General features: G+C 44.6%; 2 protein-coding genes across 6 annotated transcripts in view; both read right to left on the bottom strand.

Moving 5' to 3' along the window:
- Window positions 1–15739, bottom strand: part of UBR4 (ubiquitin protein ligase E3 component n-recognin 4) — an 80352-nt gene extending 64613 nt beyond the window's left edge. For all 5 annotated transcript variants that reach the window (XM_076356083.1, XM_076356082.1, XM_076356081.1 and 2 more), the window contains exons 1-21: window positions 15585–15739; window positions 11212–11309; window positions 10361–10464; window positions 9750–9879; window positions 9506–9645; window positions 9053–9155; window positions 8374–8515; window positions 8091–8215; window positions 7244–7368; window positions 6935–6994; window positions 6616–6806; window positions 6274–6373; window positions 6047–6184; window positions 5413–5530; window positions 4795–4982; window positions 4056–4215; window positions 3838–3923; window positions 2684–2853; window positions 1718–2000; window positions 960–1092; window positions 472–551 (exon numbers count right to left, since the gene is read on the bottom strand). In XM_076356083.1, coding sequence (XP_076212198.1) covers window positions 472–551; window positions 960–1092; window positions 1718–2000; window positions 2684–2853; window positions 3838–3923; window positions 4056–4215; window positions 4795–4982; window positions 5413–5530; window positions 6047–6184; window positions 6274–6373; window positions 6616–6806; window positions 6935–6994; window positions 7244–7368; window positions 8091–8215; window positions 8374–8515; window positions 9053–9155; window positions 9506–9645; window positions 9750–9879; window positions 10361–10464; window positions 11212–11309; window positions 15585–15718 — 2808 coding nt within the window. In that variant the 5' untranslated portion in view covers window positions 15719–15739. The remainder of the gene's footprint in view (window positions 1–471; window positions 552–959; window positions 1093–1717; window positions 2001–2683; window positions 2854–3837; window positions 3924–4055; window positions 4216–4794; window positions 4983–5412; window positions 5531–6046; window positions 6185–6273; window positions 6374–6615; window positions 6807–6934; window positions 6995–7243; window positions 7369–8090; window positions 8216–8373; window positions 8516–9052; window positions 9156–9505; window positions 9646–9749; window positions 9880–10360; window positions 10465–11211; window positions 11310–15584) is intronic.
- Window positions 15740–16076: 337 nt separating this feature from the next.
- Window positions 16077–27504, bottom strand: EMC1 (ER membrane protein complex subunit 1). The gene is made up of 23 exons (XM_076355982.1): window positions 27413–27504; window positions 27103–27227; window positions 26757–26822; window positions 26496–26589; window positions 25896–26024; window positions 25616–25742; window positions 25097–25246; window positions 24558–24725; window positions 23888–23959; window positions 23354–23413; window positions 22986–23108; window positions 22656–22752; window positions 22120–22236; window positions 20987–21186; window positions 20591–20740; window positions 19847–20008; window positions 19480–19599; window positions 19103–19240; window positions 18560–18733; window positions 18185–18395; window positions 17875–17959; window positions 17251–17380; window positions 16077–17025 (listed from the first exon to the last, which is right to left on the bottom strand). Exons 1-23 carry the CDS (start codon window positions 27487–27489, stop codon window positions 16846–16848), a joined length of 2955 nt encoding a protein of 984 aa, XP_076212097.1. The 5' UTR covers window positions 27490–27504; the 3' UTR covers window positions 16077–16845.
- Between the last annotated feature and the right edge of the window lie 128 nt (window positions 27505–27632).

A 27632-nucleotide genomic window follows, 5' to 3' on the forward strand; every position in this document is an offset into this window, starting at 1 on the left:
TACCAATGAACTGGTTATAAGGGAGCATGCGTGAAGCAAGCCCATAACCTTGATGACAACAAATTTAATGAGGAAACAAAACCCAGGAAGAACATGGAGCAAAACGATGAGAAAGCAACTCTAATGCCACGTGTCTTCGTCTCAGATGTTTCAGCAGCACTGAAAAATAAGTGTGGATATGATAGGGCTCTCTATCATAGCATACATACTTGAATCACAAGCGTTACTACAAGTAGTCCAACACATCTTCAGCGACTTTGCATACTGACTTCCCTGACATGCAATTAGGTGCAAAAAGGAATCCCATATTATCTTATCCAGCCACTATTCTTTTCTCCACTTAGTGAAAAATTTCTGGTCTCTCTGCTTCATCAAGTCTTTCCTTCTTATCTATTTTCCCCTGGCACTTGTCAAAGCAACATGGCCCTCTGAAGGCTTACAGAAAGGTCTTTAAAACAGAAATCCCAATACCGTGCTATCTAGACGGTTCAGATCATCTTCAGAAGCTTCTAGAGATAGGATGCAGTAGAACCTGGGCTGTGGAACTGCGTCTGGAACATGAGGACAGAAAATAACGTTCAAAGTGACAGGTTTAATTAGGCAGTATTGTGTTATCCTCCTTCCTCCATCCCCACAACCTTTCACATTTTAAGACTACCACCAGATTCTACTAAGCTAGCTCCATGACACTTTAGGAAAACCTTGGCTGCGTACCATATACTCCTACAATCCTGGCACAATAAATACATACTTATTTTGAATTATTTGTAGCATACTCCTAGATGACAATAATTTTGTTTAATAAAACTTTTATTGCATTATTACATGCATTTTTATCTATTGTTAACTATGCCCATTAAAAGTAGGAAAAGTTACCCACACCAGGGCACAGGAAGGGCTCTCGTTTATTTGTAAAAGCAAATCTTGGAATAAAAAATTCCTTACATTTTCTTTCTTACCTGATGAACAGTGTTTGGTCCAGTTTTCTTCCACTTCTTTAAACCCATGATAAAGTGGGACAGACGTTCGTCTGCTACTGTCCTGGGATCCACTCACCCAGCCAATGGGTGGAGTCAGCAAATTATATTGCACCTAGGTTAAAAAAAACCCAAACAAAAAACCACTCATGGCATCCTTGCCATTAAGGTGTAGGGGGGAAAAATACCACCACCAACAGAAAAAGAACCATAAAAGACAAACAACCCTGTTGCTAAAACACAATCATTCCCAGCTTCTGAGGGAAGCCCTGGACCCTATCTTATGATTTTAATTCTGGAGTGAGCAGCTTAAATCAATGGTCAAACTTCCAACAACTGAAAAAACCACGCACAAAACACTAGCAGCCCATTAATGAGAACAGTGCCAAAAACCTCAACAGTGAAAAGCTAAAGCAAGGACATGGTATACAAGGTATTTGTGAAGTGGTGCCTACATACCCAAAGACTCAAGATTTTGAAAGATAAGGCGGGGCATTCATCCTGTCCTTACCAGGATTTATTAGGATAGTAGCTGCACCAGGAATTTATACTCATAACTGAACCTGCTGCTAGGAATCAGCAACTGTAGTTAGTAATGCATTATAAATCCAAAGGCTGGTAACAACATCAAAACCAATTTACTCCCAAAGGCCATGAAGAGACCAGAACACACCAAATGATTGCCTGTTACAGATTTCTGCTGGGTGACCAATTAAATATCCATGATGTCAAAATCTTACCTGTTCAAATAGGTACACGGGGGCCTTGGAATACTGATGGAGCAGATAGTCAAACACCAAGAGTAGACGTGCCACAATAAGTGGCACAGAACATTGCTGGGTATCCATGTTCACTGTCAGCTCCACAATTGTCTGGATACAGAGCATCATGATAGATCTGCGGCCCCTCTCAGAGAAGTTGTGAAAAATAAGCAGCAGCAGCTGGAGATGTTCAACATTCAGATCTTCTGTGTCACTGGGAAGAGTTCCCTGCAAGGCATTTTGCTTCAGTGTGCCCACAAACCTGACAATAGGAGAGGAAATTTCTGAAGTTTACTTTTCTCCTTGCTTAGATCCCTCTTTAAAATCTCTTTAACTAGAGGTTAGAGAAACATTTTCATAATTCTATTTTTTCTGCTTATCCTTCTAATACTGGCAATTTCATAAATTATTCACTACATTGTGTATTGGAATAAGACTATGCAAACAGTAAAACTTACAGAAGTTCAATTAGCGGCAAATGCATTTGATGGAAAATATGAACCATCATTCAAAGGGAGAAAGAGAGATGCAAACTTGTTCCCACAGGAAAGGCTGTCCACTGTAGCTTTAAGTCAGCTAAACCCTATCAGAGACTTTCACATTCAGGCAATGGCAGAGAGGAAAAATCTTGGCACCATCGTAACAGAACCTACCAGAAACCTGCTGAAATAAGATATTCGCCTTCCCTTTTTAAAACCAGCATTGCTGTAAGTAATTCAGCCTCCACCCACTTAAATCCTGATTCTAGGTTTCATTTCCTATGCTCCAGGTGAAGGACTCCAGCAACACGGAAGACTGACCCTCTGCTCCTCCAAGTATCACATACCATCACCGTTCAGAGAACACACACACACTTGTTACGCCGGTCCCAGAGCATTTTCACTTGATAGAAAATGAGAAAGGTGAGAGATGACTGACTTTCAGCTTAACGTAAAATTATCTCACCTTTCCCAAACTTTAAGGCATTCTGGAACGTCAGGATCTCCCTGGGCAGTGGCTTTATGCTGCCAAATCAGGAGAAGTCGCGAGAGCACTGACAAACTTTGAGGATGGATGTAGAGAGGCCACGGACCTTCAGAAAAAGGGGCAACTCCCAGCTGCTGAAGAAGTGTGTTCTGGAACAAAACAGAGACTTGTTGAAAAGAGGCAAGTCCTGTTTGATGCTTTAATTAAAAGCATGATCTGAACATATAGATGACAATAAACAGCAGGGCTCACAGAGCCCATAAGGGTTCACACAACAATATCTCTCCTATCTCAAATATATGGCATAGCTACTGAGGGACACTTACGCTGTCACTTTGCCACCTAGAACACAACAAACTTTCAACTTCAATGCCAATGCAGAAAACATGGCATTAATGAGCTCTACTAATTTACTGCAATATCACAGCAGGAGAGATAATGCTGCTATGTTCAGTATCGAAGGATTTGGAAGAAGACCCCTTTGACTGATCACAGTAATGCTTGCTTCTTTTCAAATATAGTAAAAAGGCAGATATCTGAAAAGTCCAACTGCTTTAAAAAACAACAACAGAGTATTTTAAATACGGTAGAAAACAGTCAACAAAAAGTACAGGGATTGAATTCACCGATTGGTAAGCAGATTTATAACCTCTACTTATAGCGTTAAGTCGGGTCAGCCCATGACCTAGCAAAGAAACCTAGAGGCTACCAAGTGAGCACATGAAAGCAAAAGGATTAATTTGATTCTCTCCTGAGAGAATTCCAAGGCCTTTTGGCATCAGTCCTGACAGCAAAGCAAATCTGCAGGAATGCCTCTTGATAAACGCATGGATAGAGGCAACTCTCCAAAACAAAATAGACAAACTCATTTCCTTTTCAGCTTTCATGACCTTCAAAGTTCAGTGGATTAATTTGAACTCTAGATATTAAGTTTACACTCTGCAGGATGCTTTGTACTGGATGACTGCAAAGGTCATCCAACTCATTGGATCCAAAATATTCCAAGCTCTGCTTGCAAAAGAATATACTCTAGGGCCAAATGGAATCATCAACACACTACTCTAGGTGTGGAGGGTCCATTAACAGACACCAACACTTCTTCATTTTATTTATACATTCAGTCACAGACTTACCTGCAAGGCAGGGGACTGAAGATCTGAGGTCACCAAGGAATGGTTGAAGTGATAGAGCGCAGCAGCAAACTCCTCATCTGACGTGCCTGTAAGACAGGGATCAAGCCATTTACTACCGTTGCTCTCCTACATTTAAAATTTCCACATGAAACTAAGAAAACATACACCTATAAATCCTACAGTCTGTGTTCTCTAACAGAGAAGTTCTGCTCACTCACCCTTAAGCCCGTCCTTATCCACTTCTTTGATGATGCTAGCTAGCGTAGCCATGTGTTGCTCCGAAAGAGAGACACTCAGGTAGTTGCGAATGAAGTTATTCCGGGAGTTCAGCATTGAAGAAGTGATAAAGTTCAAAATGTTTGAAGCGAGGCTCAAAAACTGAAAAGAAAAGAGAAACACGCCATAGAAGCAACAAAAGCAGAGGGACTGTAAGACAACATTAAACAAAAACTAAACCACCAGCAAAATAAATCAAGTCCCCTAACTCCAGCCCTGGCAGCGGAGTACAGGTTTACTCATCGCAATCCCGCTCACTGTACCCTGTGTTCTGTACCAGGACCGATTTTAGAGTTCTCTGAAAAGGTTGCAAGTCTCTAACTTCTCGACTGCAGCATTTATTTTTGTCTTTACCCAATGGAGTTGGAGTTAAAAGCATTCTATCAGCAAGTCATTTCACTCATAGTTCTGCCCTCATTTTCCCTCTCCCTCTGTAACCCAAATCGATATTATCATCAGTCTTTGCTTCCCTGGCACTAACAGATACTGTGATATTCCACCTGACAGAAGAGTAGAGAAAACGTCTTTCTTCAAAGCCAAGACAGTCACTGATTCTCCATTAGCAATGTACTTAAAATACCTGATGTTTATTCTGTTGCCTGTCAATGTAGCTGGCCACTGACAAGTAAACCACACTACAGCACATCAGTTATTTCATTAAGCTTGAAGACCTTCCCATACCAATTCTGGATCTTTGCGGCTGGCTAGGATGTTCCCGTTCTCTCCAGCAGTCTGTTTGTTAGGGCTTTTCACTCTAGGCGAGCTCTCCAAAGGTGGTGGTGGAGGGGGTGGCGGTGGGGCCACTTTCTCTTTGCTGGGAGAAATTGTCTCTTCAAACCATTGCCCAAGGATCGGTTCACTGTCGTCATCTAACACAGAAGGCAGGAAAAACAAAAGCATAATATTATAAGCAACTACCTTATGCAAACTACTCAGCTTAGAAAAGGCCTGAAAAAGTTTCAGTGAGCACAGGTAAGGTGTCCGCTATCTTCATTTTTCCTTTCCAAATCACAAGGCTAACCACTTTTACAGCACTCCAGCAGGAATTTACAAGAAGAAATTATTTCCACTCTCCTCTTAAGCAAATACTGCCAAATCCCAGCCACTCTGGCTTTAGTTTACATAAAAAAAGTACAGCCAGCATTACTTCTGCCAAACAGATCTTACAAACTGTTTCATATTTTCAGTGTTACATGACATTCCAGTCCAAGAAGGCAAAAGTCCAGTAGCCAGGTTTCCACTAAATCTGAAAGACAGCGCAAAATCCTGCCTTAGGTTGCTTGCTGCAAACTCTATTACCTTGGCTGCTGTCCTCCTCGGTGCTGCTAAAATCATCCTCATAGTAAGTATTAGAATCAGTGGAGGCACTTGCGTCGCTGCTCATGGAGCCCTTCCTCTGACGCTGCAAGACACAAGCCTTAGAAGAACAGCAGAACAAGTTAAATTTTAGAATTATGAAAGATAAGAATTTGAAAACACGAATAACTTCCTAATGCATTTTAATTTTCTTCTAGAAAATTTGTCTCAACTAATTTATTGAACAGTTTTGCAAGGCTTCTCCCCCTTAAGTTGTATTAAAAATTACACAGGATCGTTGAAAACAAATAAGCTATGCCAAGCTTGTAAGCCACACTTCAAGTAACAGCTCTAACATAAAAGCATCCATTTTGAATACAGCCTTTTCATCTTCTCACTAAACTCACAAATACCACTGAGCTTTTTACCACAGAAAAATTTTATTAGAACAAGTTTGTCAAATTAACAGTCTCTGAAAAGAGGAAAGAGAGAAGCCCCAGTTGACAGCTTCTGAAAGAAGAACTCTAAATTCTTCTTAGCCTAGTCACAGTTTGTCAAGTGAGAATTTTCCATGCAGATGACGCTTAGTAGGAGGGGTTCAGCTACAGAAGTTCTCTAGCTGTATGCCAGTTCCTACCTTTCTGTAGGAAGTAGATAGCAAAGTCAGCAGCAAATTAGTGAGTGGTACAGAATCTATCAGCCGCTGAATTCTCTGGATGGATGTGCTTTGAGCCATGATATCCAGCACTGCTGGCGGACCATCACTCTCCCAGCCCTGGAGGATGGCATTGAAAAGAGAATTTGAAGTGTGTTTCAGTGGAGAAGGCAAAATGTTTCACAAGAACGTATATGCTACCTACATACCTTGTGCAATGCCTCCACTTGCAGATCTTGAAAGAGCGATGACAGCAATTTGATAGCATGATTTGCTAGCACCACTGACAGAACACCAAACCCTTGATGCCTACAGAAACATAAAGGATATAATGTAATTTCAGGGGGGAAAAAAGAAATATATATATATACACTAAATTGAGTGAAGTGACTGCTTTGCTACACTGAAGACGACGACTTCTTTTCAAGGCTCAAGACTTGAATTACAAATGCGGATAAAATTTCAAGAGACCAACAAGACCCCGCTGTAGATGCTTGCTGGGCATAGTTAGATACATGGACAATGATTACTTCAGTTGGGTATTTACATACCCTTTCCCAGGTCCTAGTTTGGGAGACCCAACGCCCTCCTTAGTACGAGCAATAATGTCTCTGACGCGAAGAGCAGCCAATGGATCTTTCTCCTTTCCCTTATCAGCCAAGGCCGTGGGGCTGAGGTTCAAGATGAGGAAGAGGCTGTTTAGCAAACACCAAGCCCCGAGCAGCTGGAAGTTCTGATAATGCTATCACCCCAAAAGTGAAGGGGTGGGGAAAAAAAAAAGCACCAAAAAGACAAAATAGCGTCAATCCAAATGCCAAAATACACCAGCTCAGAAACAGTGAAAAAAGCTTCCCGAGACGCAAATCTTACCTCACCCCCTGCACGGCGTGAATTGCTGATGGCTTGTCCAATCATTTCATAGATTTCAAGCTGCAAATAAATCCAAAACCACGATAATGGTTAAGTGCTCCACTGGGCAATAATAAACCACCACACACACTTTTAAAACTCAAAATACAATTGTATTTTGCCCTCTACAATTAGCCACCCCATTACTTCCTTTATCAGCAAGTTTAATACCTAGAAATAATAGATATGTATTGCAATCCAAATAAATACAAATTCTATGCAGTTCACCTGCTGAGAACGAAAACAACAAACGCTCTCTCATCTACTTACACATTTCTGTACAATAGTAGCAGCATCATTTTCATAATCTTCTTCTTTGGAACTTGTTGACCCTGTTCGTACCTGTTGAGTGCTACCCACATGTAGGATGGCCATGCAAGTTGCCACACTCACACCTGATTGAAAACAAGTGGAGGTAACATTCTTATTAAAAGCCAATCTCAGGACTCAATGTTCCTACTTAGCACATTAAAACAAGCAGTATCAAACATGCCCATAAACTTGGCAGAGCTGGGAATACTCAATATTACAGCTGATAAATTAAAAAATCTTTCTGAAGTACCCCCAAAAGATTCAAGTTTTGTCCTACAGAAACACGTGAGAACAATTAAAGGAGGAAACGTTTTGCCATGTAATTCAATACCATTTTTAGGGCAACCTTCATACTCGGCTGCCATCTCTCTTTAAAACGTTACCCATAGCAATTAAACACTCAGGATTCTGGTGTACTTAAACCACTCCTGGGAAACAAGGTTGATTTGGGAGTATAACCAATTAAGCCGAAGCCATAAGCATTGCAAAAATATATTATGCTCTGAACATACAAAAAAAAAAAAAAAAAAGAGCAGAAATTACAGGCTATTAAGACGACGTTGAGTCACTCAGTCTTTCTCTCAGATACTGACAAGAACATTTGCAGAATGTATCAGAATTTCAGTGTCACTATAACAATTTTCACATTAACCCAGTCACCAGACTACGCAGTATGCTGCATAGCTTTCAAATTCATGAGAAATAAAGGCTACTTGTGGGCTGAGCCTCAAACATGCAGGTAACAAAGCAGAGCAAAAGCGGGTGCGACTTAAAGCTCCAAAGAAAATATAGGAAATCCATTCACCTGCATAGAGACAGCTGAGAGCAAGAACAGTCACATCTTGGAGACGCGTGGGTGTCAGGGGCTCCAATACAGGCAGAGACAGAGTATCCAGTGCCATGGTCACATCTATTACCAGCGAATGAAATCTATAGTAACGACACATGTCAAGGTTCAGCAATGCAATGTACACATCAGACAGCTCACAGGAGCAGCACGATAACTGATGCTGCACAGCTAGCACAGTTATTTTCTCTCATATAGTGTACCCAGCAACCGCCAAAGAAGAGTGACAACAGACTCTTACCCATTGCGAACAGCAGTGGCATCTGCCACTGTGGCTGGCATAATAAAAAATGAGTTGGCTGACACTGCATCCTGAAATCGATTTATGTATCGCAAGAAGTACGGGAGGTTCAGGCACACTCTCAGCAGTTTTTCAGAGCCACCTACCAAACAAAAATAGCAGTGTTATTTTTACTGTTCACGGGAGAGCTTCTAAGCAGAACAGATCTAATGGTCATCAATAATTGACTTAATTATTCTTCACGGTGAGAAAAATATCGTCATAGATGAGGCAACAGGATAAAGACTAGTTTACAACACACAAAGCAGACGGTGAAGTTTTCAGCCAGTACTCGTAAGGGGTGTCACAACGCTCTGTGTGCATGTTATGTGGCACACTAGGTCTAATTCACACCTGTTCAGTAATCCATCCCATAGGCTATTTTATATCATCCACATTTTTTTCCCCCAAAACCAAAGCTACTACATACAAATATAATGATTTCATCTCCTCTGCAATGAAGAGAACTACATTACAGCTACAACCTCCCTTGGTAACATCAGCATGCAACTGAGTGAGTCCTAAAGAACAAATGCTTTAGGTCAGAAAGTTTCTTCCCGTTCAGAGCTCTAAGGTGTAACACTGGAGAGTAATTTGCTCTAGCATTTTTTTCCCCCGATGCTAAAAAGCTGATTCTCACCAAGTTCTTGCAGGCTGGCTACATTCTGAGCGATGAATATGCTTTTTGTCTTTGCCACAGAGGTCTGATCTGTGGAAGCCTGATCCTCGCTCTCTCCTTCCACCTAAAAGCAAGCACATACTAAATATTATCATGGAAGCATTAAAAAAACACGGTATTGCAGTAAGTCTCTACACAGGAGCCAGGCGCACCAGCAGCAGAACTCGAGAGAGCTATGAATATCACGGAACATTAGTGTCCATGAGGCAACAAAACTACTATTGCCAATGCAATGCAAACAGTATTTTCTCGTTTGCCATGCATCAACATGCAAGTAGGATTTAAATACTTAAGAAAGTTTTCTTTACGCGTGTGTATTAAAAAACTACCACTTACTGCCCTCTGTCCTTGCCTACACCAATTATTATTAATGCTAAAATTCAGACTGCTTCTATTTTAGGGCTGTTTGTTTACCTGTGTCTCTGGTGTGACAGAAGGTGATGACGAGACTCTAGGGTTAAAGACTGATGTCAACTGATTGAGGAAGTTCATCTGCACTTCTTTCTGTCTTAGTTCTGGGCTCACCGGGGAGGCCAGCTCCTTCTGGTCCTCTACTGCAGGGGAAACAGCAAAACACCATTTCGTACATCAAAACCATAGTATTTTCTATGCCTAACTCGAGTGCCACAGTGATATAACCATAAATTAAAACACCTACCATCAGAGAGGGTTTTGACGGTCTGAGGCAGCTTGGCCGATTTCATCATTGCTGTGAAGGTAATAATTTCAGTTCGATCTAGGCGGCTGCAGCCCGTGCACAGCCCCTTTATCAGTAGAATGAGGTGTTTCTGCAAAGAAAAAGACATCAAGTACAATTTAAACTCTCTCGATTCCAATTATTCCTCAATATCGTTTATTCTAAGCAGCTGCATTAAGAGTCCTGCAACTTCAGCTAGTAAGGCTACTGCAACATCTCAAATCCACTCTGATCTCAGCAAAGATCATGACGGCTTACTAACTGCAGGTAAGTCAGGTCACTAACATTGTCCCATGTGCTTGTTATATTTTGTTACACAAAACCAAATCAGACTGTAGGAAATTGCAACAGAATTAACCAAGGCTTGAGGTCACCTTTATTTCAGCTTGCTCACAAGCTGAAATTCTGAGTAAAGAATGCAGAGGGAAGATTCAGCAGGTATCAGTCTCTACCGAAGTGGTACACCTTAAATATTTTCAGAACTTCATTAATTTTGCTTCATGCAACATTAGAGCAAATATTTTGGAATTTTCGCACTCAGGCTTGCCCACACAGTCAAAATCTGTGCTCACCTGTGACACAGCACACGCTTCATCTGGGTTCTCAAGACGCAGCAGTGAGAATTCAATCAGGACTTTACAAGCAGCTGCCACTGATTGCAATTGGTTTCTTGGTACTGCAAAAAGGAGATGCTTGCATTACTCAGTGCAAGTTTTTAGGTAATTCAGTGTCAGAGGTTCTTAATGCTTTCAATAAAACAGAATGCTATGCAACGCGCACGCATACGCAATCTATCATGCCTAACACATAGATGCAATATAAATTCAGTCTCATTAAAACGTAACCCAAGAAACATCAGTAAAGCAAGGATAATACCTTCTACCCAGACATGGTAATTTAGACAGATACAATGGCTTCCCCAGCAACATTATTTAATACTGACAGAAGCACTGAAGAATATGAAACAAGTTGACCAAAACCACTTTTTTGCTGAAATTGCCAAATTCTGTCAGCCAAAATAGTATAAAATATTTTGAGTCACAATGTTTTGATCGTTAATTCCAACATAGTAACATAACTGCTAAAGAATAATCTAAAAACCCTGAAAATGGATTTAACCACTTCCTTTGGCCAAAACTTATTTTCCCTAAATGAAGTCAGGCCAATGAATAAGCAACCAAAAAGTCAACGCTGTCCAGTACTTGGTGGCCAAATACTCCTATCGACAAGTTTCCCTTTCCATCTGAATTGACATTTTGCCAGTATAAAAGCTAGCAACGCTGGCCTAGCGCACTCTGTCTTAAAATCTGATTCAGAAAGCGGGCTCAAGACAAATACCAAAAGGACAACAGTTCTGGTTTACTTTTACTACACCTGAGTCATAACACAAGAGCAAGAGAAGCAAAGGACGGGGAACACTTACTTAGACCACAGACGGTAGTGATGTAATGTGTAGAAAGTGCAACGAAGGAAGAGTAAAAAGGCTCATATTGTTTGTCGTGGTGCAGGATTTCAGATTCACTGCAATAGGAGAACAGGAGATATGTCCATTATATACAGCACAATAACGGCACCACACAACACTCAGAATATGTTATATCTATTAACAGATGTAAGACAAGATCACTAAAATCACATGCTCTTTCCAAATCAGTTTTGAGAACAGAATTCTCTCCCTTGCGTCCCATATCCCATGTCCTCAGGACCGAGTCCTCCAGCAGCTGACAGATCACAGCATGAGCATCGCTATCCACATAGGGAATTTAAGGAAATCATTCCAATACTGCAAATCTTTCTCCTTTACACCATCAACAGGTCAGCCGCTTTAACAATCGCTCTGCCAGTTGAAGGTTCATTAATCTTTAAGTTATTCTAAACTCAGCTGCCCGTAAAGTTTAGACTGTTTGTTCTGCTAACTCTAGGCAGGATTTGCCAGGACTGGAGCACAAGCATTCCCCTTTCTGTCAAGGCACAGAGTCAACTGGAGTTTATGCAATTCTGCAAAACAGAAGGATCAAAATAGGCAATTGCATAACAACAACAAATACACAATGGCAGTGTCTGCAACAAACTGGGGAATAAAGACTTTGGCAGGTAATGCACAGCAGAAAAAAACGCATCCACGGAAATCAGCCTCATGGGTAGACACTTACCACTTCGGAGACCTGCATCATTTTACCCCACGCAGAAATCAACACAAAGCGCAGAGCGAGTGAAAATTTAACACCAACTCAAACCAAAAGTAAAAATCGTAAAGCAAAATACGCATCAACACACTGAAAGTCAAGCCTCTGAGGTTTCTCAGTGAGTCTCGCTGGCCATGGAGAACATCTATTTATGCAGAGAAAAGACACATTAAAGGCCGCTGCAGTAAAGCGTCACACATCCCATTTGCACAGAAACCTGGAGGCAACCACCTCGAGAACAGAAACAAAGCTCTGCCTCCATAGCTAGTTCTGCCCTTGATTTTTCCTGTGACGAAACTAAGGGATGTGGACACATGTCTATTAAATGCTTAAAATTCATTTCTTTCACATCTTCAGATGATAAAAACTTTCATTCAGTGATGTGAATGAGCAAGTTGGAAGAACAGGTTACACGACTCAACTTCACTAGCCACTTTAACTTTACCTCTCAAGACACAGCCTCTTCCACCTCTGGCAACAGAGTTCATTTCTGGAGGGGAGGCGGGGAGCAGAGGGCATCAGCCTATCGCGGCACGCTCTACCCAACTAAAACGATGATTTCTCAAGTTTGGCAATGACTAGCGCTGCTGCAGAGTATGGCAAAACGAACTCACGTATCCCCTTCACCCACCCGCACACAACGATGCCAGCTTTAGCAGGGTGGGAGGAGGAAGAGGACACACCATTCCCTGCTGAGCTGAACAGCGCCCAAATTATGTCCAGCCATCTTCCCTTTTTCTATCCTAAGTCATCGTTTCCAGTCATAATGGGAGATGTGGCTGAAACAGAAGAAACTGTAGAATGTATCATTTCTTCTGGAAAAATGAACAGAAAGAAATACTCAACAGCTTTGTAGCTTTGATTTCCTGGTTCTGAGATTTTTTTTTTATTTAGTCTACCCAAAAAGCTGGAATAGCAAAGTAGCTGCTATGAAGTGAGAAGCTTTACTTGAAGATATTCAGCAGCATAACTCAACTGAGTTTCAACATCTCACTCACCACGCTTCCCCTCGCCATCTCCTGCCAAAAGTGCGCTGATGGGTAATGAGCCCAGAGACTGAATGTGCAAAAAAGTTCATGCTCTCTTCTGTTCAGACACTAATTTTGCTTGCCTACCTCTTTATGCCCCGCTATAAATTAGCAGCACTAGGTGTACGCAACGTATTTTAAGAGAACAAATGAGAACAATCTGGGAATAATAGAGTACAGGAGAAATTGGCAGCTCCTCAATTATCGTTCTGCTGCATAGGTCAAGCTGTGCAAGACAATACCCACGAGGTATAAGAACACAAAGGTGCAGAAACCAGAACAAGATAGGGAATTTCATCTGGATTGGACAATAAGAGACTTGAGTTTTATTAAAACAAGTTGTGGACTTGTTATAGTAGTGAAAAGTGGAAGGCATCTGTCAACTAATCATCAAGTCCTTGCAAATAAACATCACAGCTTAATCTGTGATTAGATAACTGCTAGAGCGTTATTCTGCACATACAGTGAGATTTAACAATAACTTTTGGCTGTTATATTGTGATTTATTGCTTAAATAACATTTGCTTCCCAGGGAAAACCATTACTCACACTAAGCGAGAAGCCTCCGTGTCAATATCAAATATAACGTTGGCAACAAATACCACCTCCTTTCTCAGTTCTGCTTCCAAATCTTAAACAGGCCCAAAACAGACCTTTTATGGAAGGCAGCAGACACAAAAGCAGCCCCTTCCTTGAAAAGGCACAGCAGCAGGTGCAGGAGTTCTCCCCCTGTTGAAAACCCTTCCCTGAAAACCTGCCCCGTTTGACTGTCAGACTTTGTAAACTGTGTTCCACTTCAGCTGCATCATTCCAAGTCAGCATTTCCATAATTTATGTCGAGTAAGAGGCCAAAGTCTATCAATTCTTGAACATACCTGCTAATAGGGGAATTCCAGTAACATGACGATGCTTAAACTTAAAAATGAAACATAAGAGTTGTCAGGAAAAGGAGTTTATTAATTTCTTTTGAAAGGAACAACATTAGCAATTTCACTGTCATCGCACCATGTTTATTTAAGGGGTAATGCAGCCACTTTGCGGATGGTGTCAACCACAGAGTCTCGCTACAAGAGCTAACAATCATCTTCTAAAAATAAGTTGAACAGATAAAATATTTTAGATTAGAAATCTAAAGCTAGATTATTTGTTCAGAATAGAAGAGCGTGGCTCCAAAAGCGAACGAGCTGTATTTTTTCCTCTGTGACTCGCCACGTTATATCAAGGCATGAAATAAAAGATGTCGTCCTGCAAGACTCCACAGGCCTTGCGCTCGCATTAAATCCTGCTGGGTCTGAAACGCAGTCAGCATCAGGCACACAACTCAAACCTCAGGGCAGTGCTACTTACAAGGCCACAAACTGCTGTCTCAAGTGGAAAATGGAACCGTTGTTCTCACTAACAGGGGAAACAGACCTCTCCCAAAAGTCAAGTGCGTCCACTTAAGTGTTTCAGTGATATTGTTCTGCTGAAACACTCCAATAATGAACTTTAGGCACAGTGACAGCGGAGCGCTGCAAGGAAAAGTGAAGCTGAAATGGCCCCTAAAAGAAGGATTAGCCAAAGAACTGCCCAAATCACATAAACATTGAGTATATGCAGGTTTCTTGCTGAACCACTACTATACCTATGTAGGCACAGAATGTTAATTTGAAGCATCCGTTGCTTGTATGCTCAGCCATTCTATGTTAAGCAAAATACTACAAGGCTTTATTTCATTATCTTCCTTAGCGCAGTGTTTATTTTTTGTTTCCTAACAACTTATTATGGTCAGGGTTGTATCTTTGTAACTGAGAATAACGTTGTAGCATTCATACCTAGCGTTTTAGATCATAAAATAAGCTATAAATCAAATTAAATAGCTCCAATAAGAGCTCTTCTCATGCTCCGAGTCTAACCTTTCTGGTCAAGAAAAGGCAGACTTGATTTGCTTCAGCTTCATTTCTCCTTAAAACACAAGCAGTATTTCACTGGTAAAAACCTAAAAGGAAGCCAATGCCGCACAATCACGCACCCCCCCACGAGCCTGTCACCAGAGAGGACAGGCCAGGTGAGACAACGGTTTTCACTGCACAGCCTACAAAAGCGTAACACGCTTGAACAAAAGCAAAAACGCAGGAACAGTCCCGAAGCCTCTCCGCGGGGTAACTGTCAAAGGTGCTTTTGCTGCGGCCGAGCAGCAGCCAACGCGAACAGCCGGGCGTGCATCCTCATCCCCGCTTATTAGGTCCCAAGGGCACCACCCCAAGAGCCTCCCAGTCCCCAGGAAACCGGGAGGAGGCTGGGCGTGAGTAACTCCCCGGACGCTGCTCGGGGCTCCCTTTTTCCCCGGCAGCCCCAGCCCCAGCCGACACTGGCCACCGGCCCAGCCCCGCCGCTGTCCCCTGCCCAGCACCGAGCGGGGACGCTCCTCAGCCGCTCCCCGCAGCCCCCCACCGGCTACCGCCAGCAGTATCCCCCCGGCGCTAACTCCGAGGGGCTCCCCGCCGCCGGGCACCCGTCCTGAGGGAACGACGCTGAGGGGAGGCAGGGCCCGGGCCGCCCGCCGCTCCCCCCCCCCCCCCCCCGGGCAGGTGAGCCCTCACCTCTCGATAACCGAGGCGAGCAGCTGCGGGAGCTCCTTCATCTCGAAGGCCGAGTAGGAGGCGGAGAGCAGCGGTCGCACGGCCACCTCCCAGCCCGGCTCCGCCGCGGCCCCCGCACCGCCGCCCGCCGCCATCTTGCCGCTCCGCTGGGCGAGGGGGGGCCGCGGCGGCTGAGGGGGACGGCGGGCCGGAAGTACCTCTTCCCTCCCCCCCCCCCCCCGCGCCGCGAGACAGGAAGTGGCCCAGAGCCCACGCGCGCGTCGCGCCTCCCGATTGGAAGAGGAGGGCCAGGCCCAGGCGCCTGCGCAGTACATGAGTCAGCAACTTTGCCGGCGGCGCATGCGCCGCGAGCGCGCCTGGCGAGGGGGGGGTGTGTGTCTGCGTGTGGGGCGGGCCGCGCATGCGCCGTGTCGGCGCCCCGGCCGGGCGGTGCGGCGGCAGCCGGCGGGTGTGGGCTTCAAACGGCCCCGGAGAGGCGGGAAGAGCTACCGCTCCTCAGCACACGGCTTTTATTGAGGCGAGCCGCACGCCGGGGAGGGGACGGCCTCTCACGGGGGCACAACGCGGTGCGAAACGTGATGACGGCAATTTAAATCTGCGTACAAAGAATTAACGTTATCATCATAGCAAATAAAGAACATGGAGAGACTTCACATGCAAATTCCTCCCGCAGCCCGGCAACGTAATTAAAGCGACCCGATGAGGCCGTTTCCCACTCACGTCCACATAATTTCTAACCTCCTTCCTAACGAGACGAGCCAACGTCTCCTCCTCTTCTCAGGCCTCACATACAGTAGCTCGCACATTACCGAGTCTAGAATCCACAGCACAGCAGCCAACAACCCCTCGATCCTCCTCCCGCCACGACGTTAGTCATGGCTGGCGCTGAGGAAGAGGCGAGGATCGAGGGGACACGCGTCCTTAGCATTATCACGGGGAGATGACGTGACGGCAGGTTTCAGAGCTTTAACAGAGGTTTGGGAGATTTCTTTTTTAGTCATAACAGAACGATGTCTCTTTTCCATCTCTCTCCCATTTCTTCTCACTAGGAGACATGTAGGCAGCACATCGTTTTGTTGTGCTAACAGCTTTTCCTCCCAAATATCTTCCAGCAAAAATGTAACACACACGTTTGCATCCATCAGTCACGCAAGCTGGAATTTCTAACTGAACCCAGCGGCAACGCTGTGGGTGGCAGATCTTCAGCCAGTCCGAATCTCAGATACCTTCTCCAGCCTCAGCCTTCCCTCCACCCGCAGCCTTACCGCCAGGCACGGTTCAGCAGCTTGACCTGAGCGAGTCTCTTTGTGATCATAGTAGCAAAAACCAGCCCGAAGAGAACGCTGCTTATCAGCACGTAGTCATAGTCGTCTTTCAGGACATCAAACTGCTTCGATGGGTACACTCGGGTCTGGTAGATGTCCAGGCCATACGCCACAACCTAAAGAGTTGAGATCATGAGCCGGTAACGCACCTTCCAGCAGAAAACCAGATACATCAACAATGACTGACTCGGGTCTATGGTTCTGATCAAAAGAAGACATGTTTAAGCAGTGAGCAGCCACACGATCAGAAGTGACGGTTCTCCCTGCCACAGGCTACGGTATCACGCTGCTTGGCCCACAAACTCCACGGCCCTACATTGAAGCCTCCGCCCTGTACTCACCAAACAAGTAGACTCGAGGCCGGAGGGGGCTGTGTAAATCCCTCTCATTCGAGATATGGTTTGATTGTAGTTGATAAACCTCTCGGCATGGATCTGCACATCAGGGGAGTATGGAATGAGGTTCTCTTCTCTGAAAGGCATTTAAAGAGAAACCAAAATGCAACCAAACAGCACACGAAGGACATCAACTGTGTTTCCTAGTCTGATCATCAAAAGCTGACCTAAACCGGCAAATTTAGCAGCTTTTCCCAATGCAGATTCATTTTCGCGGCAAGATGAAAATCAAACACGCCAGCTGGGTCAGACTACACTGCAGCACCCTCCTTTTAGTCTTCTAAAGTTTTAAAAATAAGTGTCAGTTTAAAAACTTTAGACAGTTACTCTGACTGCTACTTCTTGGAGTGCAGACAACAGGCGGGTTTTGCCATCAGTAAGACCTGCTGCATTACAGACAAATGTGTTCCATCATCACAGACTGGGAACAAAACAACCTCGCTTAATCTCATGCAAGAATTGCCCTGAATCTGTCCAGGACGAGTTGTTCTACTTCACACTACCGTATTAAACACAAAATCCATCCCTCTTCCAAGCTGCCCAGAACAGCGGTTATCACGCTTTCCTTACCTGCTTTGTTCCGTAGGGATCTCTGGGCGGCGAGGATCCAGCAGAGCCTTTGGAAGAGAGAGGATGGCCCCGGAGGGAAGCCCAACTGTGCATTAAAAAAAACGCATCTTAAAAATGGCCATTTCTGACAGCATTTTCTAACAGCTAACATAAATGCTCTCTTGATGCTTATCCTTGCACTTGCCGGCAGTCCAGGGCACCCAACAGGCAGGGTTTTCGGCAGCAAACTGCATTTTGCTTGGTTTTCACTGCAAACCGTGGCTGGTGCAGGTAGCATAAACGCATTCAGGACAGAGCAGCGTGTACTTACTGAGCAAGTGACGGCTGGTGATGCCTCGCTCGGTGATGGTGGCCTCCATGGCACTGATAGCAGATGGGAAGATGTAAGATTGCTGGAGAACCTGAGGTAAAATCGGGCGGTCAAGGGAGCTGAAGGCTGTGGCATTGTATTGCTCCGTCCCCTCATACAGCTCCAGCACGGTGAACTCGTTCCGACGCGCCTTCGTGTTCCAGTACTGGTACTGAAACGAGAGAAGATTTTTAGGAATAACGGGGCAAGCAGAGTCAGTAATACAGAGGTAGCAGGAAATCACAGAGAACGGTCAAAAAGTCTTCTCCGTGCAGGTTCAGCAACTGCCCCTACCTCCCAAACGTAAAGAACGAGAAGATAAGAATAACTTCTTACCACCACCCAGTTCTCTGAATGAACAATGTGGACAGGTCCCTTTGCTTTCTTCTGTACCGATGAGTGGATGATCCTGCCTGTGACTCCATCTATCAGATATATTCCAATGAAAGTGCGCTCATGATGCGTATCTGTGCTCTCTGTCACCACAGCAAGCAGGTTTGGATTCAAGGACTAGAGAAAAAGAAAAAACAAGTGAGACCCCCACTTTAGTGCCACAGGCACCTTGTTTATCTGCATTTCAACTGGGACTAGGCATATAATAAACAAAGTATCTCATTAGCACAAATCACCTGAAGAAATCAAGTAGCTACTTCCCCATCATCAGATGTTTGACTGACTTAATTGCTGCATGAAAACATTTTATAAAAGAAATCTCCAACAAAATTAGCATCTTCTGCAGGGGGTTGTGGACACTGACACATATATAGAATAAATGGCACCACAGGGCAGTTAATCTCAACGTAGTGCCTAGAAACAATGCCGAGATCTTCCCGTGAGACAATACATCAACAAAAAGTCAACAAAAAGTTCCAGCGGCACCTTATAGAGAACACTGCGGTCTCCCATCACACGGCCCTGGGAGTGCACGTGCTCATTGGACCTCTTCCCTTTCACAGTCACTATCCTCTGTACTTCGGTGGGTATCATCACCTCCCAACTCTCCTCTGTTGTCAGGTCCTGCAAGAAAAAAGCACGATGTTAAGAGGTTTTATCTTGTCCTCAAAAGACACCATCTCCACCAATAAGATGCAGGGAGCCTTCTCTGCTTTTGAATTTGAAAAGTTTCTTAGACACGTTTTGAGGCTGAACTGTTTCTGTTCTGAGCAAAACCCTGTAAACCAAATGAAGAGGTCTACCGTTATCCAGAGGACATTTAGGAAAGTGACGTCCCTTAGACTGTAATGAGTCTTCCGTACCTTTTTCAGCCTGAATCCAGAGAGTTTTCCCTGCTCAGCATCAACTAGATAAAAAAAGATAGAATGGGCTATTTCTTCTAACTGGCGAAGGACATTTTTAGTTGCTGGGAAAGCTGTAACCTGGAAAAGAAGAATTGAAACACAGGTTAAAAACCAACTGACACACAAAAGAAAAGAAAAAAAAAAAACAACACAGAAAGATTATTTCAAACATGTTTACCGGGATGAGGTCTGTCTTACCAGAATAACCTCATAGTTTTGTGTGAAATGTGACTCAATGGCTTTTTTTTTTTTAATCTTGCTCCAAAAGGGAGGGGAATAATTAACCAGAACATGAAGAAAATTGCCTCCAGGCAAAGCAATTTACCTTGTACTCATCATCGATCAAGAGTAGTACTTTGGCATAGTCCTGATCCATAATAGGCAAAAGCAAAGTCTGAAGAATCGGACGCTTCAAAACAGGGGGAGCTACTTGACTTCTCTTCCCAAAGATGGGGTTAAAGACATACAGAAAGCTCATTTTGGTTTCCTAAAAAACAAACAAGACGCAAAACTTTTTCTAAGGCAGACAAAAGAGCTGGTTTTCTACCTGTTACCTGCTGGTGTCGACTATTCATACCCCAGATTCAGCTGTTCCATCCTCAAAATATTCTGTTCGGACACGCATATACTCTGTCCCCTATTTCTCTATCAAAACCATACCGTGGCATAATGCAGTGTTCGCTTTAACTAAATCCTATCTGCCACCTGCTGAAGCAGTCTCAACACCTAATAATGTCTCCTCCTCCCTCATGTATGGAGTACAAAACATCCTGCAGCTAGCTAAAGGACAGCCATTGTCACCTAGCTAATGGAGACCACACATGACTTATCTCACACGACCAAAGAAACTGGATGAAATTATTTCTTTTGTTTCAATAAAAGGCTTCAAAGTGAGCATCCGTAAATTTTTCAGGATTGTGTGTCCGTTTCCCCCCAGCTCTCACTCTCCTCCTCTCCCCACACCAGTGATAACCAGGTGATACCCAAAAAGGTGTTTTCTTCCGTCCTCTCAAAGGGCAGATTTCCATGCTAAGCAAGTTCAATGGAGGGACAGAGGAAAGGGACTCACCTTGTCCTTAACAAGCAAGGTACATTGTGGAGGGTGTGGGAAATGGGCTGTCGTTCTTTGGACCATCAGCTTAAAGGAGGAGCCCAGTCTCACGTTCCTGAGATACTGCTTCCATAGGATGGTGCCAGAACTGCTTTCAATACCAAAAAGCTGAGCAGAGAAACACAGTAAAGCCAAAGTTCAGAACAACACATCTCTTGCATCCAAGCACTGCATCTTTCTTTGGGATATGACAAAGATAGAAGAGTCTTAGTCCCTCTCCAAAGCTACCACAAAACATTCTGCGCACCTTCTCACGACATTCTGCCCAAAGCCTGGCTAAAAACAGGGGTGGGAGTTCAAAGCTGAGACTCTCTGCTACAGTCTAGAAACAGATTCCCACCCTGGCTTCCTCACCTTTCCCGAAGCGGTGACCATCACCATCATTTTCTGGAGGTTGAATTCATCTCTGGCCAAATTGTCAATGTTAATCTCGTTTTTAATTTGGCTCCGGGGTTTCCTGGCATCATAGAACATCTTCCAAAGATGGGCGGTCCAGGCTTGCAGTAGGATAAGTTGGGAGGACAGCCGCTTCAGAAACATCCCCAGCAAACCATCTGCAAATAGACCAACAGTGATAACGAGGGAGAAAACATTACATCCCACTCCGCAACTGAAATTATGGTCTCAGCCAGTAGAAGAAATGCTGCCATGCATGAACCTATGATAATTCTTTGCCTCTGCCTCCCACTCCAGAATAGCAGCGTTATAGTTATCATTTCTATGACAGACTCTGGCATTTACCAACCTTTTCCCACTTCACAGTGGCATAGCTCATTCCAAAAAGATGCCCTCATCAACTGAAAGCAAACCTTCTTGCAGAGTACATAATCTCTTCCCTTGTATTCCTTCTTTCTCACTGGTACGCTCACAGCAAGTGCCCACCTAAAGCTCACCCACCTATAAGGTCTGTATCTCCCTCTGCACTCGTTACTCAGCGCTACAGAAGCCCTCGAAGTAAAAAATACTTAGTTCTGCCCAAGCAGGGTTTATATTTAGCTTCTCGAAAGGAGCGAAATATCAGACTTCAACTATATTTCACCACTGAGGGAGGCAAGCAGAGAGGAGATCGAGTTCCACTAGGAAGCATCAGTCAGAAGTGTTAGAAAACACTGCATGCAGTCTGAGGTTACCTTGAATGGCTGCATCCAGGACAGCAAGAAAAAACAAAACAAAGCAAAAACAAAAGCTATTGCAAACAAGTCTTGCAGAAAGAGTCAAAGGGAAACATTTAGGAGAGATGGCCAAAATCCCTCCTACCGCTGCTGACTGTTTTTTGAATATAACAATGTAATACTCACGCCATCTGCATTTGGCATTGGACTTCAAAAGTTTAAACAGAAATGGGTTTATTTCTGCTTATTTTAAATTGCCATCAGTAGAAATTTGAATCCTAACTCTCAGCTCAGAGGAAAAAGAAAACAATAAATACGTTTGTTCAGGAAGAAAAACAAACTCACAAAGGTAATTCCGTTAAATCTATGGCTTACCTGCTTTCTTTCCAAATTCTCCCTCCAACTCAGCCTGTGCACCTGTCAGAGGTAGATCCACCATCTCCAAGCTTACCACTTCTGCTAGTGACTCCTCTCTACTCCACACAACTTTTCCTGGAAAGAAATACAAGTAGAATATTGGGAAATTGATGTCACCAAGATGGACTTCCAACCCTTTCTGCAAATTAACATTTTTGCCATGAGGATCTTTTCTGAAGAAACTTTAAGGAATATCTGCAACGGGACTTAGACTCAATTCCTACAAAAAGAGGTTTGAAATCTGCAGAAAACCCGTGAAATTCAAAGGCTCTGTCTGCACAAAGAACACTGAAGAACTGTTTTCTCAGATGAAATGTCTTGTGCGGGTGAAAGAGTCTCCGCTACCTTTCACGGGACTTAGGACAGTTAAAATTCATTTTGCCAGTTTACAAAGAAAGCAATGATAGAATTTGGGACTCGGAGTTTTCTTCTTGTCCTACAGTGACAAGGCGTGCGCTGTTAAAAATGGAGTAGGTTAGCTGTTTGCCAGTTACCTGGCTGCTGCAGGAACATTAGCATGTGGTCTTCTGTTTGCACCAAGGCTCGATAGCCCACAGAGTCATCCTTCTTCAGGAAAACTTGGATGTATAGCTGGAAAAACAGCAAGCAAAACAGCGAGGTTAATGATCACATCATCTCCTTGGAGAAAACAGAACTCTCAGGTGAAACAAGAGCAAACAGCGTGACTGCATGCAGTAATCCAGCGTGTCTGCAGAATGCTTTTCACCTTGTCTGAAGGGCTCTACCAATCCTGCCAAATCAGGGTATGGAGGGCATTGCAAGTCTGGTAAACCACAGGACTGAAATAATCTCTCCCTGCTCACCTGCTGTGGCTTGGCACCGCTCTGCTCCAGGTTAAAGGTAATTGTGGTATCCAACAACCTTTGTCCAGTTTCAACCAGGTAGAGATTAATATTGTAGGTCTGATTGGAACAGGTTAAGGATTCCTGTAACAAGAGGTGGAAAACAGCTGAGTTAAACATACGTGCCACACCAAATTCTGCAGAAGAATTTCTTGTTGAGCAAGAACTGTGGCTTCAAGATAGTTTTAGATTATTTATATGGAGCTGCTGCAAAACATCAGTCTCCAAAAACATAGTGTAACACCTTTTTCATTCTGTTCCCACATGCAAAAGAAGAAAAGGGACTGTCAGGAACTTCAGCTGTTCTTGGGAACAAGCACGCTTTATACCTGCTTCCGGGAATCCTCCAGAGTACTTCCAGCGTGAAGGCCATCAGAACTTCCAGGTTTCTGAAATGAGGATGAGAAGAGATAACATGGTTTCAGACCCCAGTAAGAGTATAAAAAAAAAAAAAAAAAAAAAAAAGGTTTTTGAGTGCCTGACAAGCCTCAGCTTGACTCTGAAAACAGGCAGAAAACAGTCCTGTTCTATTCCTGATAAAAATGAAACCTCGCTAAGTTCAGTATCCCTAAGAACTGAAGTCTCTATACATCAGTAGAGCCGATTCCTAGGTTACATGTCCACCTTACGGCAGGCTGAAACAGGCTGCATACAGGACAGCGTGCCAGAGAGAGCCTTAGCTGGATGTAATCAAGATCTGCTTGCATTACCATTGTCTTCATATGTCTGAGAAGCTAATTAAATCTTCCTCAAGTTACTACCCATCCCTGGGCCTGTGAAGGAAAACACTTGTGGAACCCACCCCCAGTGCACACCCACGCTAGAGCTGTGCTGGTTACATAGTACAGGCAAATTGTACTAACCAGTTCACTCCTGCAGGTCAGGACAGCAGCCACAGTTTTCTCCCCAGTTGTTGCAAAACTCACCAGAGCTGCCTGAAAAGAAAAAAAATAGCAGGAAATCGTAAAACAAACAAGAAAATCCCCAAACCCCACCTAAAGCTACCTGTGCAGCAAATTAAGCCATACTGGAATTAAAACCAGATGATATTTCACAGGCAAATTTTAAATTTCATTGTATCACCAAATTAAAAAAAAAAATCTCTTGTAAGACTGAAAATACTTCTCAAAGATGGGAGCAGTTGACCTGCCACAGGCTTTTGAACCATTATGACCAGTGTTACTGAGCTTTTTAAAGCTCGTTTGCTTTTCAAAACCTCTCAGCTGGCCTAACAAAAGTACTGCTGCACCACTGGCCACTCAGACACACGTGCGTCTCTCTATCCACCTCAAAACCAGGAAACTACCCCGACGCTGACAGCTGGTCGACAACAAAGCATACCTACGCTGATGTCTGGAAATATTTCAGCAGCTAGTATAAATTAAATCTAATAGTTTTCAAGTCTTGCAGCCAAGAGCGCAAACGAGAAGCTCAGCAGTTTGTTCAGAACGCTCAGTACAAGGGTATTTGTTTATTTTAAAGAATTTTAAGCTGTAGTTGGCCCTCTCGCTTGAGTACATTTATCTTGGTTACCTGCTGGAAGTCCCGAAGGTGGCTGAGCAGCCCATGTTTGTACTGCAGCAAAGAGAAGTGGCTCGGAGACAGCTGCAGGAAGAACTGAGTTCGCGACGCACTGATTACATTGGGTTGAGTGGCCAATATCCTGGGCTGAAAGCCATCAGCAAACTCCAGGTCAAGTGACTGTGAAAGGGAGACAAGCGTATGCGCTCATCAACTTTTGCTTCACTGAAACCAATACCTTCCTTTTATCAACAGTAATATAAGCTTTATGAAGAGGTTCCCCATGTCAGGATAAACATACAGCAGAAGCAAGGAGAACTAGGCTCCCATTGGAGCAAACTCCGGAGACATCAATCCAGAAGGAACAATTAGACAGACACAAGATGCGGTTTTCTCTCCCCTCCCTCAATTTATGGATCGTGCTCCTCCCCACACCCCTTCAATCATTCTGTAGTTTACCAACAGGAGAACCCCCTACGCTGCCAGGCTCAGTCAGGCACCAAACCAGCTGGACAACGAATTACATACAATGTTCTTTCGGCACTTCTCACCTGCAGCAGGATCTGCTTCATCTCCTGCTCCGTCTCCAAGGAGCAAACATAGAGCGAATGCGTGTCCGTGTCCACGCACACCAGCACTGCCTCCCCCACCACGCTGCACACGCCGTTTAAGCTCTTCAGCCACGGGGCTGCTACTCTGATCTGCCAAGCGAGACGTAAACAAAGAGATGAAGTTGTCAACAGAACAAAATCTTCAAAGAACCAATTTGGACACAAGCAAGAATTTAAGTCAGCATTATTTTTACCCGTGACCCTGGGAGAAACTATCTATCAGCCTGAGATTTCCAGGATGGTCTTGACTAACAGCTGCAAGTCTAATTAAGTTTTGTTCTCAGGGCGTCCAGCAGTGAAATCCATTTATTGGCCCGTAGACAATGCCACAGTGAAAGGGAAGTTTATCTGTACTACAACAACAATTACTTACTCTGCACACCACACCACAGCCCATCTAGTTCGAAGTACATTTGTTAACATCAAATTCAGTATTTTGGATCCATAACCGAGCACTACCTGTTTTGTAATTTCTCCATCTTCTACACTGAATGTTAAAACGTTCAAGTGGCTCTGGGGAACGATTCCAAGCACGTGGATCACTCCGGTCCCATGGGAATACAACAACTGGTACTGAGTACTCTCACTGCAAGAGAGGCAGCAACCATGAAGCATCGTCTTCTCACATTACTGTTTTTGGATGTTTTCAAAAGCATAAGGCAAGTACAGCATCCTTTCCCGTCCGAGGCAACAGGGCCCCTGTCAGAAGTTTACGCTTCTACTTAAAATACGTTCTTACCTTCCTGGTAAATGTTCCACCCATTTCTGGTGCCCGTTGGAAAGGTAGTGAAGAGAGATGGCTGCCTTCTTCAGGACCGCCACATATTTCACCACGTCCTGTAGCCCCACCAAACTAGCCACCTGGAAACTAAGCACAAGTCAGAGACAGTAAGTTAGAGAATTATTTTCTTCTCAGGGGAAAAAAAAAATAAACACACTCTGTTTGAAGACCTTCTTCAAACACTTAAAATCAGTCTTGAAGTACAATTTATAGCCCACTTTATCTACCCTTGCTGACCTCAACAGAGAGCATTAGGCTGGAATCCAAACACCCCAAAGCAGGTGGAGGTCGAACATGTTGTGTATTTAAAGAGAAAATCCATCTATGCAAAAATTTGTATCTCTTCCTCTTACCAGTTTGCTAAGAAATAGAAACAGCGTTAGATTTAACTGCAAGGTTCCAGCATTCCTAAGGAATTCAGCCAAATGTCATTTCAGAAACCTTACATCTAACTAATTTTTCCCTATAATGCAAGTCCAAACAAGGTCAACAACCCCTTTCTTCCTTCCTAGACCAGGATTACAAAGGGAAAGAGACAGTGCAAACATGAAAGCCTACCTGCCAGTGTCCAGGGACGTCTCCCAGTTCAACCCTCCGATGTTGGTCTCCCAGGAACGCAGAATGCGCCCAGCATTGGACACTGTGATGGCATCTGCCCAGGAAATTAAGAAAAGGAGATGAACACAGAACTCGTATCCCACCACAGATCAACAAGGCAACGACTTCTAGCAAGTTCAACTTGCGGTCTAACACGGGGCTGAGCTCCCACGTACAAGGGCAACTGCTAGCCCCAGCACACCACCTGCATGTTCTCCTTACCCTGCCCATGGATCAGCATCGCGTCTATTGCTCCTTCGGGGGTTCCCTTGTCTACATGGCGCCACACTGAAGGAAACAGAGTTAAGTGCGAACAAGATTCGTTCCCCCAAAGGCATCTGTTTGTTATGATTTTTAAACCTAGGCTCTTTATGGCAATAAGCTTATGCAGAGAACAGTCTGCCTGCCCTAAGCAACAGCTTTTGAACTGCCGGCTGAATCCTCTCAGTCTGACAAAGCAGTATCACCAGCATTAATTTATCAGTATGAAAACATAGCACAACTTGATCGACGCGTTAGCCCCAGCGCAACAGGCGTATTCCCCACAACAAAACCCCGCTTCGCTCACGGATTTCGCCGCTCCTGGAGTTCAGGGCGGCCACGACGTTCTTCTCGGTGGCCACGACCAGCTTCTTCGAACCCTGCGAGGCCTCCAGGGAGGCGAACTTGAGCTTCCCCACGTACTGCTGCCTCCTGGGAGAGGAAACGCGAGCGGAGGTGAGACGGGACAACGGGGCGCCTCGCCGAGGGGGTGGGAGGGGGAAGGCCCGGCGGGCGGCTGCGGCAGGAGGCAGCGCGGCGGGCCCAGGGCCTGCTTGCAGGAGGAGGGCCCCGGCGCGGGGGAGGGACCCCCCCCGGGCTTCCCCGCCAGCACTCACCAGTCGAACTTGCCCACTTGGTCCTCGTAGACGGCGGCCGCCAGCGGCAGAAGCAGCGCCCACAACCCCGCCGCCATGGCAGCGGCCGGCCGCGATCCCGGCGCCGAGGGGGCCTTAACGCCGCGGGGCCGCCCGCGCCGCCGCCTGCGCGGAAAACCCCTCTGAGCACCGCCGGGTGGACGCAGGCGGCGCGCGGGGCAGCCCGCCGGCCTTCCCAGCA

This window comes from Aptenodytes patagonicus, chromosome 19 (assembly GCF_965638725.1).
Source record: "Aptenodytes patagonicus chromosome 19, bAptPat1.pri.cur, whole genome shotgun sequence".
NCBI classification, from domain to species: domain Eukaryota; kingdom Metazoa; phylum Chordata; class Aves; order Sphenisciformes; family Spheniscidae; genus Aptenodytes; species Aptenodytes patagonicus.